Raw genomic sequence first — 13,499 nt, 5'->3', positions numbered from 1 at the left:
TATTTCGATAAATATCGATACTGAAATATCTGAACGGTACCAATACTAATTTCCCTAAGTATCGATACTAGCCGAGCTGTCACTTTCACTTCTCTCCAAAGGCGCGTTGACAAACACCACACACTCTCATTCGCTCTGGTTAAATAGCAAAAGTGAAGTGAATGTAAAGATGGCGAGTGCATGCGGCGCCCCCGCGACCAGTTTTGTTTGATAAAGAACACAGCAGGAGTGCTATCTGGAAATATTTTTGATATGAAGTCAGACATCCCAAGTCTCCCGGAAGTTCCGGGAGTCTCCCGCATATTGATAGCTTCTCCCTGATGCCCGCAATTTAGTTCAAATCTCCCGGAATCTATAGCGCACATGCGAGACAGAACATACTGCACGCATAACATAGATAGCGCGCACACAACATACATAGCGCGTGCACGGCAGAGAGGGAGAGAGCGAGAGACCTTATGAAAGCTAGTCAACCCCAATTTATGCAGAGCTACGTTCCCACCAGAAGTCTGCGGTCAGCTAAGGAACGTTGCCTTGTCGTACCAAAACAAAGAGGCACCAAAACACTTTCCCGGACTTTCAGTTTCATCATACCACGGTGGTGGAATGACCTTCCCAACTCAATCCGTGAAGCTGACTGACTCTCTATCTTCACAAAATGACTAAAAACACATATTTTCCAAGAGCTTTTGACCAGTCACTAAATTTTCTTTTTACAAATTTATAAATGTTAAAAATTTACAATTCTTGTTGCACTTAAATCTGTTTTGTATACTATTCTGATGATAGTGAAACTTTGTAGTATGGACCTTTTCATACCACTGTCTCCTTAAGTTGATTCGCTGATGTTTTCCTCTATTGTAAGTTGCTTTGGATAAAAGCGTCTGCCAAATGAATAAATGTAAATGTAAATGTAAAAGTTGATCTGTAGCTAGCTACAAATTGTCATATGAACAGTTCATTTAGTCAAGAATTCTGTGCAAAACTGTGCAATTTTTTGGAACCCAGACAACTTGAATATTATATAATTGCAATATAACTCTGAATAATAATAATAATAATAATGGTTATTATTACTACATTAAGAAATTACAGAAATATATTACATTTGTATTATAATAACTAATAATAACAATATTAATATTATTAAACCATAAGTAATATCTCTCTAATAATTTCTTAAATTGTAAATAGCATTGCTATGGGACCCAGTTAAACCCTCAAATCTTTATTTTGTCTGAAAAGTGCACATTAACAATAGCCTCATTACAAATATGGTGAAATGCTTTTCTCTTCTGTCCACAGAAACCTGGTGTCATAGGGTTGTTATAGATTTGTACAGAAACTTGTAGTAGCCAATTAAATTACATTTTTGCTGTACATTTAACACGCTCTGTGCACAATACCAAACCAAACACAACACATCTGTTATTCTGTGCATGAGATGAAATTCGTTGAGCAAACACAGACTCATGTGTGCTCAGAACAAAGCTGCGCAAGAGCAGCGCATGCAGATTGTATAATGAAATCACATTCCTTTGTGATTTAATATTCACAAATGGTCATATCTTGATTTTTATGGATCGTTCAGCCCTAAACAATGCAATAGAAAGACGTGTTGTTTTTGCATTATTTCATGGCACAAATTATCACAATTAATTCAGACTTTGGATATCATTCTTTTGCCGTGGCACTGGAGATTCAGTAGTGGCAGAGCCACTTTCATTGTATGGAAAAGTGCTGCTCGGACATTCTGCATATGATTCTAACAATTCATGTTTCATGGGTTGGAGAAATAATAGCTATTCTTTAAAGGTAAAGAGTTCAGCGGCTATTATTACATGAGTGCTAAATGTCTTAGGGTTCGTAAAATTACAGAGGCAGTTCTCATGGCCTCTGGAAGGGGGGTAAGTGGATCTGGTGAGCACGGTGTGCTTTTAGGCTGTGGCCTCACCGTGTCTGCAGCTGTCAGGTTTATCCCCAGACCTCCGGCTCTGGTACTGAGAAGGAAGACAAAAATATCCGTCCTGCAAGGGGAGGGAGACCGGAACAGTGAGAGAAAGCAAATAAAGCAGAGGCAGATCATGCTCTTTGAGGGGCCTGCCACCCAGGATTTACACAAAGAGATATTCCAATATACAGCACACTCCTCTGCAAATGAAAAACCAGAGACCCTTGTGCCACTGAGTGCTGAGCTAATGCAAACCAGAACCCTTAAATAAGACCGGGAAGAAACAAGACAGACAGACAAAGAGAGAGAGCAAAACCCTTAGTTCCTGACAACACTACCAGGGATGAGGAATTTACAGTTGGCGACATTTTGGAAAAACAAGCCCCAATTAGGCTTAAGAAGAATACACAATACACAATAAACCGGATCAGAAGAATGCCACCATCTTGGGCTGACTAGTTGAAAACTCACCGGCTCTGGAAGTCAGCCACCATGTCCCGCCTTTCTGAAATTTTGGATGAACCGTCTAATCGCATGTAGGTATGCTTACGGTACATCATGTACTCCTGCGGGACAGAAACATTTAAATATTTAAAATAAGTAGAAGAAAATGGAAACTCAAGCAGGTAAACAAGTCAATGATATGAATTGGTTGTGTACATTTCACTTAAATCCTCCTAAATCTGCAAGTCTAGTTTTCATTTATTCATTAGTTTCAAGTTTCAACCTTCACCCTTAACACAACTCCTTAAAACCTCGTTACCATTGCAGATTCATTTCATGGCAGGCAGAGACTAAAAAATAATCCCTAACCCCTTTTCTCAGATGACCTCCCACTCTCTTACACCACCCAGAGTGAAGCCTCATACCTCATGCAGGCCTTTGACTCTACTGGAGTGCCTCCCAAAAGCACATCTGGACTAAATGAAATGAGCATTAGCACTCTCTTTGACATTAAACTCCTTTGATTAGGACTTTGTTCCAGTCTAAAGCAACATTAGATCACAAATCCAAACTCTCTATCCTGTTTTAAGTAACAAATAGGACCATCTTAAAACTGTATTACACTGCTGAGAATGTAACTCCTGGCAAGCAGAGTGGTGCCGAACATAACAAGATTTAGGCCTCTATTTCCATGAGATTTAGGAAGTGTGCCTGGAATACATTTCAACCAACCTGAACTGGGAGTAGAGCTATTGAACTCACACAAGTACATTTGACAAAAACACTCAAGGGAGTCTGCTAGGACTGAAACAATATCAAAGGAGACAGAACTTGACTGTCTATGTTTTTTTTAGTTTTGGCACAGAATACAATGCTGCAGCATCTAAAAAGCTAGTATGACAAACAGTATTTGCTGTCGTACAACAGAACGATGATGACATCAATGCCAACTCCCAAGCTGCACTGCTCCGATGGCATGCCAGAATGAACAGTGTCAAACACACAGAAAAAAGAAAAGAAAGCGACTGACGTTAATGACTACATTAGATTACAATCACCCCATTTTTCACAGCTAACAAAAAGAGTTTAAATTGACAGCAGCTGTGTCTTTTTTTTCCTCTCCCCTTTTTCTGGAATGCCCAATTGCCAAAGCCTTCTAAGTCCTTGTGGTGGCGCAGTGATTCGCCTCAATCTGGGTGGCGGAGGACAAATCTCAGTTGCCTCCGCGTCTGAGACCATCAATTTGTTCATCTTATCAAGTAGCTTAACCACTGAGACGTAGCGCGTGTGGAGGCTTCATGCTATCCTCCGCGGCATCCATGCAGAACTCACCACGTGCCCCACAGAGAGCGAGAACCACATTATAGCGACCAGGAAGAGGTTACCCCATGTGACTCTACCCTCCCTAGCAACTGGGCCAATTTGGTTGATTAGGAGACCTGGCTGGAGTCACTCAGCATGCCCTGGATTCGAACTTGTGACTCAAGGGGTGGCTGAGCTACACAGGCCCCTCTTGCAGCTGGGTCTTTTAATGACTTGGGAAGCCAACTAAGGTAAGAGAAAATTTGTCATAGCATGATTTCATTCAATGACCACATTACAGGATCCTTCCATATGACAGCCAAAGACGATTGATAAAATCACAGTATTGATAAACTATTGATAAATGTATTACCTAACAATCAGTTTTCTTACATGCACAGTTATAATTGAGCTACAGTGGGATTTCGCATTGTCGAGCTACAGTCTTCATATGTCTGAACAAGTATACATAACTCAAATATTTGAATAGTTATAAAAGTTATTATGTTTCAGGTTACCTCTGTCTTTTGGAGCACTCGCTCAACATTGAGGCAAGTTTTGGTTTACATACATGCTGAACGAGGTCAAGCTCCAATCGCATTATCTAGATCTGTTATTCTGACATGGCAAAAATTTGATGGGTATGATTTTAGTCAGGCTCAACAATAAGGACTGTCAGAGTGATTCGGGCCAGTGGCTAGAACTGTCACTTTCCCGATCAGGCAAGTGCTGCATTTATAACGTTAGCGCAAGCAAACAACAAACGAGAGAGCACAACAGTTACAAGAAGCAATCACAGTCTTTTAACAGCATATGTAAAGACAAGCAAAGGTGATTAACTTGAGCGTGTAGAAACATGAGAGCACATAATGTACTGGATGCGCCAGTGCAGTCACCTGAGCACACAAATACACAGAGTAACATTTGAATTATCCCTGCACTTTCCATGTTCACAGTTCAGAAAATTTATTTGAACATGTTGGTGATATTTTGTTATCCACACAATGGAAAACAAGAAATCAATATTTGCTTTCTATTGGACTGTAAATCCATCTCTCTCCATGCATCTCTCTCCTTGCAAAGTAGACGCTGTTTAGCGTGCATGCACACTTGCAAAGGGACAGAGCGCTAGTAGTTTTACCACAGTTAAAAAGTGCATTTTCCTCAAATTTTTCATGTTTAGAGATGAAGCGCTGAGTGATATTTAACAAAATTTGTTGGACTCTGGTTATACACATGGCTGAAAATCATGAGCTCCTTAGTGTCTAAAATGTAAGAATACATTTAACAACTACTAGGTCATTTCAAAACGTATACATTAATTTGACATGTTAATGGCAAATGTTAATTTTAAAGCTGTCATTTACAGTTATCTTGCAAAGGATATAAGTGGTATAATTATAGGGGAACTTGTCTGAAAAACATAATAAATGTACTATTTATACACTCACTGGGCACTTTATTAGGACCATAATGTTCCTCATAAAGTGCTCAGAGAATATAGACAGGACAGTACACTCAACGTGGTCTTCTGCTGTTGTAGCCATTCACCTCATTTTTGCTGAGTTGTGCATTATGAGATACTATTTTTCCTCACTACAATTGTACAGAGTGGTTATCTGAGTTACTGTAGCCTTTCTGTCAGCTCGAACCAGTCTGGCCATTCTCAGTTGTCCTCTCTCATCATCAAGGCATTTCCATCCACAGAACTGCCCCTCACTGGATGTTTTTGTCCGCGAAAATCCCAGGAGATCAGCGGTTACAGAATTTCTCAAACCAGCCCGTCTGGCACCAAAAATCATGCCACGGTGGAAATCACTGAGATCCTTTTTTCCCCATTCTGATGGTTGATGTGAAAATTAACTTAAGGTCCTGACTAGGGATGGGCATTTTGGTCATTTTGTCTACTCGAGTACTCAGAGAGGCAATGACATGTACATAACTGTATATATAATAACAAGTCAGACAAACGTCTTTGGCTGCTGTCTTGTTGTGCCAGTGTATCGTTTATTCATTATTACAGGCTGTTATGAAACAATTGGTTACAAAATGTATCAAATAATATATCATAATCAAAACATAATGGATCATATTTTGGCATTATGTGAAGATTCGCTGCCCAACTCAATGAAAGAATGTCTGTTCTACCTTCAGGTTACAGTAGCAATCCTAGTTAGTTTTTGTCCAACAGTTTTTGTAGTGACTGTCTGAACCGTCCGTTTTCAAATCGCGGTTGGCTTTACAGGAAAGGCCAAAACCATTGTGTTTTTAATATGCGTGTTATGTTGAATTAAGTTTTGATGATGCTGCATTCTGTTCCATTTAGCTGCACTCTGTCTAGCTGTTTGAAACACTCGCAGCGCTTTGAGTCCACTGCCACATGCCTGGTGTGTGTGCGTGTGTGTGTGTGTGTGTGTGTGTGTGTGTTTGCTCGCTCCTGTGGGGAAAGCTGCAATACTCCATATTGTTGTTCCTGTAATGATTCATGAAGTGTTTAATTCAACTTGAAGAGTCAGAATTTCCACCTTTCAACTGAGGAAAATGCAACGGAATGACACTTTATGTCAAACTTCTAACTTGTGCGGAAATCTTCAGCTCCCATTTCATCGAGATGCAGGTGTGTGTTACTTCACGCAAACATGTCGGCGCCCAGGGCAGTGACAAACATTTATTTGTATTAAATAATATCCATTAACGAGTCAAACATCTTAGATTAAATGATAATAAAATGTGTTAAGCAAACGTTTTGCAGAGACAGGTGTTCAAAACACAGATAATGACACTCTTTTGACGATCATAACTATAGCAGCGTCATATATCAGTTTGGTTGCTACGAGACGTCTTTGACAATCAATATACCCCTCAAAATCACAACGTCAAATTTTTTTTATTTGTATATCGCCTTTCACAACATCGTTTCAAAGCAGCTTTACAGAATATCATGCATTAACAGAAAATGAAACTGTAATATCCATAATGTCTTTGATCAAATATGATTGGAATTTTGTTTAAAAATAAGTAATTAAATAGTAATTATATTTAGAAACCCAGTGAGCAAGCTGAAGGCAACTGTAGAAAGGAACACACAACTCCATAAGATGTTGGTTAATGGACAAAAATAACCTTGGGAGAAACCAGGCTCACTGTGGGGCCAGTTTCCCTCTGGCTAACATCATGAATATAAAGCCAGTATTACTTAATTATGAATAGTGCAAGTCAATCTCAAAATTAAAAATAAGCTCCCTCTTTGACACATTTGTGTTGAGTTGTTAGGTAATTGTCACTGAATTTCGAATTAAGTGAGAATTCACATCATGCATGATCACCATCGATCATTGTTTTCATGATTGATCATTGCTTCCACGTCCAAGTACCGGAGTACTCGTACCCATCCCTAGTCCTGACCCGTATCTGCATAATTTTATGCACTGCAGCCATATGATTGGCTGATAAGATAATCACATGAATAAGTAGGTGTACAGGTTTTCCGAATAAAGATCTCAGTAAGTAAATATACAGTTGAAGTTGGAAGTTTATTTACACTTTTGTTGAAGTTAAGTGATTTCATATTAGCAAACTAAAGTTTTGGTTAGTCATTTAGGATATCTACTTTGTGCATGGCATGAGTCATTTTTCCAACAATTGTTTACAGACAAATTGTTTTGCTTTTAATTAACTATATCACAATTCAAGAGGGTCAGAAGTTAACTGTGCCTTAAAGCATATTGGAAAATTCCAGAAAATTATGTCAAGCCTTTAGACAATTAGCTTCTGATAGGAGGTGTACTGAATTGGAGGTGTACTTTAAGGCCTACCTTCAAACTCAGTGCCTCTTTGCTTGACATCATGGGAAAATCTAAAGAAATCAGCAAAGAAAATTTGTGGGCAGGACTGAAAGTGTGTGTGAGCAAGGAGGTCTTCAAACCTGACTCAGTTACACCAGTTCTGTCTGGAGGAATGGGCCAAAATTCCAGCAGCTTTTTATGAGAAACTTGTGGAAAGGTAACCCAAAATGTTTGACCCAAGTTAAACAATTTAAAGACAATGCTTCCAAATTCTAATAAAGTGTACGTAAACTTCTGACCCACTGGGAATGTGATGAAAGAAATAAAAGCTGAAATAAATCATTCTCTCTACTATTATTCTGACATTTCACATTCTTAAAATAAAGTAGTGATCCTAACTGACCTAATACAGGGAAAGTTTTCAACGATTAAATGTCAGGAATTGTGAAAAACTGAGTTTAAATGTATTTGGCTAAGGTCTATGTAAACTTCTGACATCAACTGTGTGTATATATTATATATATATATATATATATATATATATATATATATATATATATATATATATATGAGAGAGAGAGAAGAATATAAACTATTGGACACATTTTTTTAAAGTTATGATGGTAAAAACAGCAATATTCTTTTTTGGGAATGTGCAGTGAAAAATTTGCCAAGGCAAAAAAAAAAAAAGGAAAAAGAAAGAATCCTTAGCATTGAGCCCTGATGACATTTTAAAAATGCAAATTATTGTTTTAGTCCGACCGTAATGTGCATGTAAACATACTACATGTATGAATATACATTGAAATGAGTGTAATGAAATACATTCACATCCCATTTTACTTCCTCAAATTGATGCATTTCAAAATGAAACAGAATTTTCAATGAGAAAATAATGTAGGATGGGTTTTGATTTTATGAATAATAAGAGAGCTTGGTTAAGTCACCAGAAAAGGAAAGTCCTTTCAGGGGTAGATTAAGTTATTACAATTTGATGAAAGATTGTGAAGGAAAATGTTTTTTTCCTTTTGAATGACTTGCACAAACAAATCGTTCACAATACATCAAGGAATGTGTTTTAAGAAAGTAAATAGGGTCCATTTTGATTTCAATGTTGACTTTTATATAAAGCAAGATAAAATATGTGGGCATATACATGTCCATGCCAAAACTAATGGTCAATAAAAGCCAAAGGATGCGGCCATGTTTTTCTATGATTAACCATACCTATAGACCAACCAATCCACAAATAAAGGAAGTCAAGTCTTTGTAACAACCAGAACAGGGTCTAAAGAAAGACTAAATGAATCGGACGGAATGCCTTTTGACTGTGTTTCTAGACTGAGTGGTGTAACCAAGAGTGTATGGAAAAACATTTATGAGGGACCATGAGCTGCCCGAGTTGAAAATGTTATTGGAGGCTTCTAGTAGATTTAGTTCCACGTTTGGCTTGTTGCTGAACATGTGGCAAACAACTGTATGACTTTGGAAAAAGTGATTGTTTCTTGCAGTTTTCTTCTCTCAGCCTTTGTCCAGTTACAACAAAATGGAGCTTTTTAATGCCAAACATTCCCTTTACAATGGTTGTTCAAATTCCCCATCTCTTTGAATGTTAATCCCACAAAAATTAAAGAACAACCAAGATGTAAACAAAAACATGTACAGCGTAACCCCAAATATTTACAATGGTTCAGTGCAAATGGATTGCTGTGGATATGAAGGAAAGGTTGAAGGTTGGAGAAGAAAAACATGGGACAATGACAATGTAGTGTAACAATCCAATTGTGTCATGTTCATAGACAGCTCAGCAGTCAATCACTGACTGTGAGAACTTTCTGGAAGCACTCACCTCTAAAAGGTCGATCATACGGGTCATCTGAGAGTAGATGAGAACTCGATGGCCTTGAGACTTTAGTCGAGTCAGCAGCAGGTCTAGAGTATGAAGCTTCCCACTCTCTGTGATCAGAGACTCTTTGTCTGAAGAACAAAGAGAAAAACATTTAAAAACACTGAGAAATTAGAAAGAATGTGTAAATTCGCAAGATCAAACTTCATCCCATAATGTCAGAATGAAACTGATTATTTAAATGAAAGGAATGCACAGAATATGCCTTCATTGTTCATGCGTTACTGTAAACAACAAGATTCCCACACATTTTGATCAATATTTTGACCATTTCCATGACTTTAATGTTTCCTTAAAGTTTATATATATACACACACTCACCTAAAGGATTATTAGGAACACCATACTAATACTGTGTTTGACACCTTTCCGCCTTCAGAACTGCCTTAATTCTACGTGGCATTGATTCAACAAGGTGCTGAAAGCATTCTTTAGAAATGTTGGCCCATAATGATAGGATAGCATCTTGCAGTTGATGGAGATTTGTGGGATGCACATCCAGGGCACGAAGCTCCGTTCCACCACATCCCAAAGATGCTCTATTAGGTTGAGATCTGGTGACTGTGGGGGCCATTTTAGTACAGTGAACTCATTGTCATGTTCAAGAAACCAATTTGAAATGATTCGAGCTTTGTGACATGGTGCATTATCCTGCTGGAATTAGCCATCAGAGGATGGGTACATGGTGGCCATAAAGGGATGGACATGGTCAGAAACAATGCTCAGGTAGGCCGTGGCATTTAAACGATGCCCAATTGGCACTAAGGGGCCTAAAGTGTGCCAAGAAAACATCCCCCACACCATTACACCACCACCACCAGCCTGCACAGTGGTAAAAAGGCATGATGGATCCATGTTCTCATTCTGTTTACGCTAAATTCTGACTCTACCATGTGAATGTCTCTTCTATCAGCTTGAATCAGTCGGCCCATTCTCCTCTGACCTCTAGCATCAACAAGGCATTTTCGCCCACAGGATTGCCGCATACTGGATGTTTTTCCCTTTTCACACCATTCTTTGTAAACCCTAGAAATGGTTGTGCGTGAAAATCCCAGTAACTGAGCAGATTGTGAAATCGACCGGCCCGTCTGGCACCAACAACCATGCCACCCTCAAAATTGCTTAAATCACCTTTCTTTCCCATTCTGACATTCAGTTTGGAGTTCAGGAGATTTTCTTGACCAGGACCACACCCCTAAATGCATTGAAGCAACTGCCATTTGACTGGTTGATTAGATAATTGCATTAATGAGAAATTGATCAGGTGTTCCTAATAATCCTTTAGGTGAGTGTGTGTATATATATATATATATATATATATACACACACACACACACACACACACACACACACACACACACACACACACACACACACACACACACACACAGAGAGAGATTTTACATAAATAGCTATTTCTAGCTGCTAAAATATGTTGTAACAAATAAAAACAATTTAAATCTGTATTTACTAAAGGCATTTTCATGACTTTCTTTTCTTTTATTTCATTTTCATAACTTTTACAGGCCTGGAAATCACTTAAAATTCTCTGATATTTCAAGGTTTTCAATAAAACCCTGAAAAATGTTTTTAGTTATTTTTTAGAAATTGAGGGATGAATTGAAAATTATATTCTGTTGTAATCCACATCATGTCACATATGCTAATGAAGCTATATTTAACCCAATAAATTAATCCACACAAGAGGTCTGCATTCCCGTGGAACTCGATCAGATTTCATGCGGCACAGGATTCAATTTCCGAGTTAAAGGCAGTAGCGGATGGTATGTCCATGGGTTGTGTGCGGGAGCGGGTGGTCAGTGAAGAGCCTTAAAAAATCAGATCTGGATATCTATTTTTATATTATTAATTTGTGAATGCAAAAAAACACAAAAAAACTATGATTATTATTTTACAATTCTTTATTTTGATAACAATAATTATCCAATATTTAGAGCAGGCTATAGTCAATGGCGCTTTATGGTAGAGCAAAGCGTGGACATACTGTGTCATCAAAGAATGTTACCGTGGGACTGGAAATGGTCAAGTTAAATGTTAAGAAACCAACCCCAGGCAAGTCATATGAGCATCGTCATAAGTCACACATCATATGTTAATAGCAATAACAGAAAAATAAAACATTACTTGTGTACACTTGTTGTGTATTTGTATGGCTTTTGCCCTATGTGGAAAACAAATGAGGGGTTGCGAGAACGTGAGCGGTCAGGAAGAAAATCTCTGCGTGCAGAGAGTGGGTGACCATGGAGTAAAATTCTGCAGGAGCGTTCAGAGTGGGATAGAAACATGAGGGAGCAGGATGGAAAAAACAGTTCCACGCAGGCATCTAATCCACCCTTCTGTTTTTTGTTTTTTAATTGGTCATCAAATCTACATCTAAGAATTCAACACATTTGATTGACATTCACAGACAGGAAAATTTAGAGCCAATGGACAATAAATGCTGCCAGTCAAACAATGCTCACAAAAGAGGAAGCACAGGCTTCCCATTGTTGACTTGTGCAACCCTTGACCCCATGGTCAACTCATGGGGAGGTTAAATGACCCTGGCAGTCATGGGCACTCAAAAAGTGATTATACACACAAAGTGAGCAGGCTGTCACAGCAATCTAGAGATCCCTAGAGAAAGTTTGAGGCCTGCTGCTCGAGTTTACACCATTCAAAAAGCATGTCGAACCAACGGCCAGCATGACCATGTTGTTGTTACCATATCATGTTCATGATAATGTGAACCATAGTTGAACCCTGACTTAACACCCATGACCCTGAAAAAGTGGACCCTGTGTAAACCTTTCAATGAGTGGTGGAGAATGGCTCAAATGAGACCATACAGCCAAGAATCCCAATCTCTACATGTTTATGATTGAGAAAATAATGACCAAATGGATCTAATCTACTCCAAACTAACTAAAGCTTTGTCTTAAAATATACCATCATATCTAATTTGGAAGGAAGTACATTTCTGTTTGAAAGCTGGCAATGCATGTCACTATATACTGTACATTTGATTACCCATTGCCATCCAATGTTGAAAAGTTGAGATTTGTTGCTAAATTTGGCAATATTATGGGCGAAACAAAGTAGACATACTTTACAAACATTGTTGATTCAGTGTTCGTTTACTAATCATGAAGGATTTCCAAATCCCTCAGCTTAATCTGCAGCAATGAGTTAATTTCAGACAGAGCAGACATCAAACATTTCCTTTGAAAGGTCCAAACATGAGATTAAAATGGGCCATCATCAATTAAATATCTTTCTCAACCAACTGAAACAAAAATAAAAGCTGAGCTTGCACATTCAAACCAATGAAGATCTACTGAATTTAACTGGTTACAGTTCCACACTAATCATACATACATAATGATTATATATTATATACTACACCATACTTTGACCACTAAAGATGACTTAAAGGCTCAAATTCTGCATCCAGATATGGCCTGCTGAATTACATGTGCATGTCTAATGACCGTATACCACAGTGTTAATTGCAATGGTTTCTTTTGCAAAAAAGCAGAGGTTTTAGGTTCTTCACTGAGTGAAGTTTGGCTTCACGAAGAGAACAGGGTATGCCATATGCTGCTCCCCAAAGAGCTCTAATTTAATGGGTCTGGCGTCAGGGGGATGAGAGCGAGGCGTAGAGCTGCCAGATCCCACTTTATTAAGCCCCTGAAAGGTTGGGGGATGGAGATGTGGTCTAGTGGGATGGTGTGACCCATTGGTTCTACGCTTTGAGTCGCACCCACAACTCAAGGGAACCGGCACCACTGAGTCTCCTCTGCCATTTCCATTAGTCTTATCAAATCCCCCCATATGTCATATTGTTCTCTTTCATATTTAGCACTTCAAAGTCTTCTCGCCAGTTCTTAGACATGTCAAGCTCAGCAAATTTCCACAGAAATACATTTTCAGAGGAAACTAACAATGACAGCTTTAGCATATCAATTACATTTTGAGAAATTAAGGTTGAAATTAAAAGTTCATGGAGGACAGCTTCATTTATTTTCAAGATAAGTTCCAACTCGATTGCCAAACAAGGGGACCTCAAAAGTACCAAGTGCTGTTCCATCAGACATTACTATGGATACTG

At 38.5% G+C, this 13,499-nt stretch overlaps 1 protein-coding gene across 3 annotated transcripts in view; it reads right to left on the bottom strand.

Annotated features, from left to right (window-relative positions):
- The window catches only part of ino80 (INO80 complex ATPase subunit), a 65,165-nt gene that overhangs the window by 10,478 nt on the left and 41,188 nt on the right, over positions 1-13,499 (bottom strand). For all 3 annotated transcript variants that reach the window (XR_007967968.1, XM_052096516.1, XM_052096517.1), the window contains exons 28-30: positions 9,332-9,459; positions 2,423-2,517; positions 1,955-2,027 (exon numbers count right to left, since the gene is read on the bottom strand). Coding sequence is in view for 2 of the 3 variants with exons in the window: in XM_052096516.1 (XP_051952476.1) it covers positions 1,955-2,027; positions 2,423-2,517; positions 9,332-9,459 (296 nt within the window). In the remaining variant the exon portion in view is untranslated. The remainder of the gene's footprint in view (positions 1-1,954; positions 2,028-2,422; positions 2,518-9,331; positions 9,460-13,499) is intronic.

This window comes from Xyrauchen texanus, chromosome 28 (assembly GCF_025860055.1).
Source record: "Xyrauchen texanus isolate HMW12.3.18 chromosome 28, RBS_HiC_50CHRs, whole genome shotgun sequence".
In the NCBI taxonomy this organism is placed as follows: domain Eukaryota; kingdom Metazoa; phylum Chordata; class Actinopteri; order Cypriniformes; family Catostomidae; genus Xyrauchen; species Xyrauchen texanus.
The sequence above is the reverse complement of the archived record's forward strand: the minus strand, read 5'-3'. Positions and strand labels throughout refer to the sequence as shown.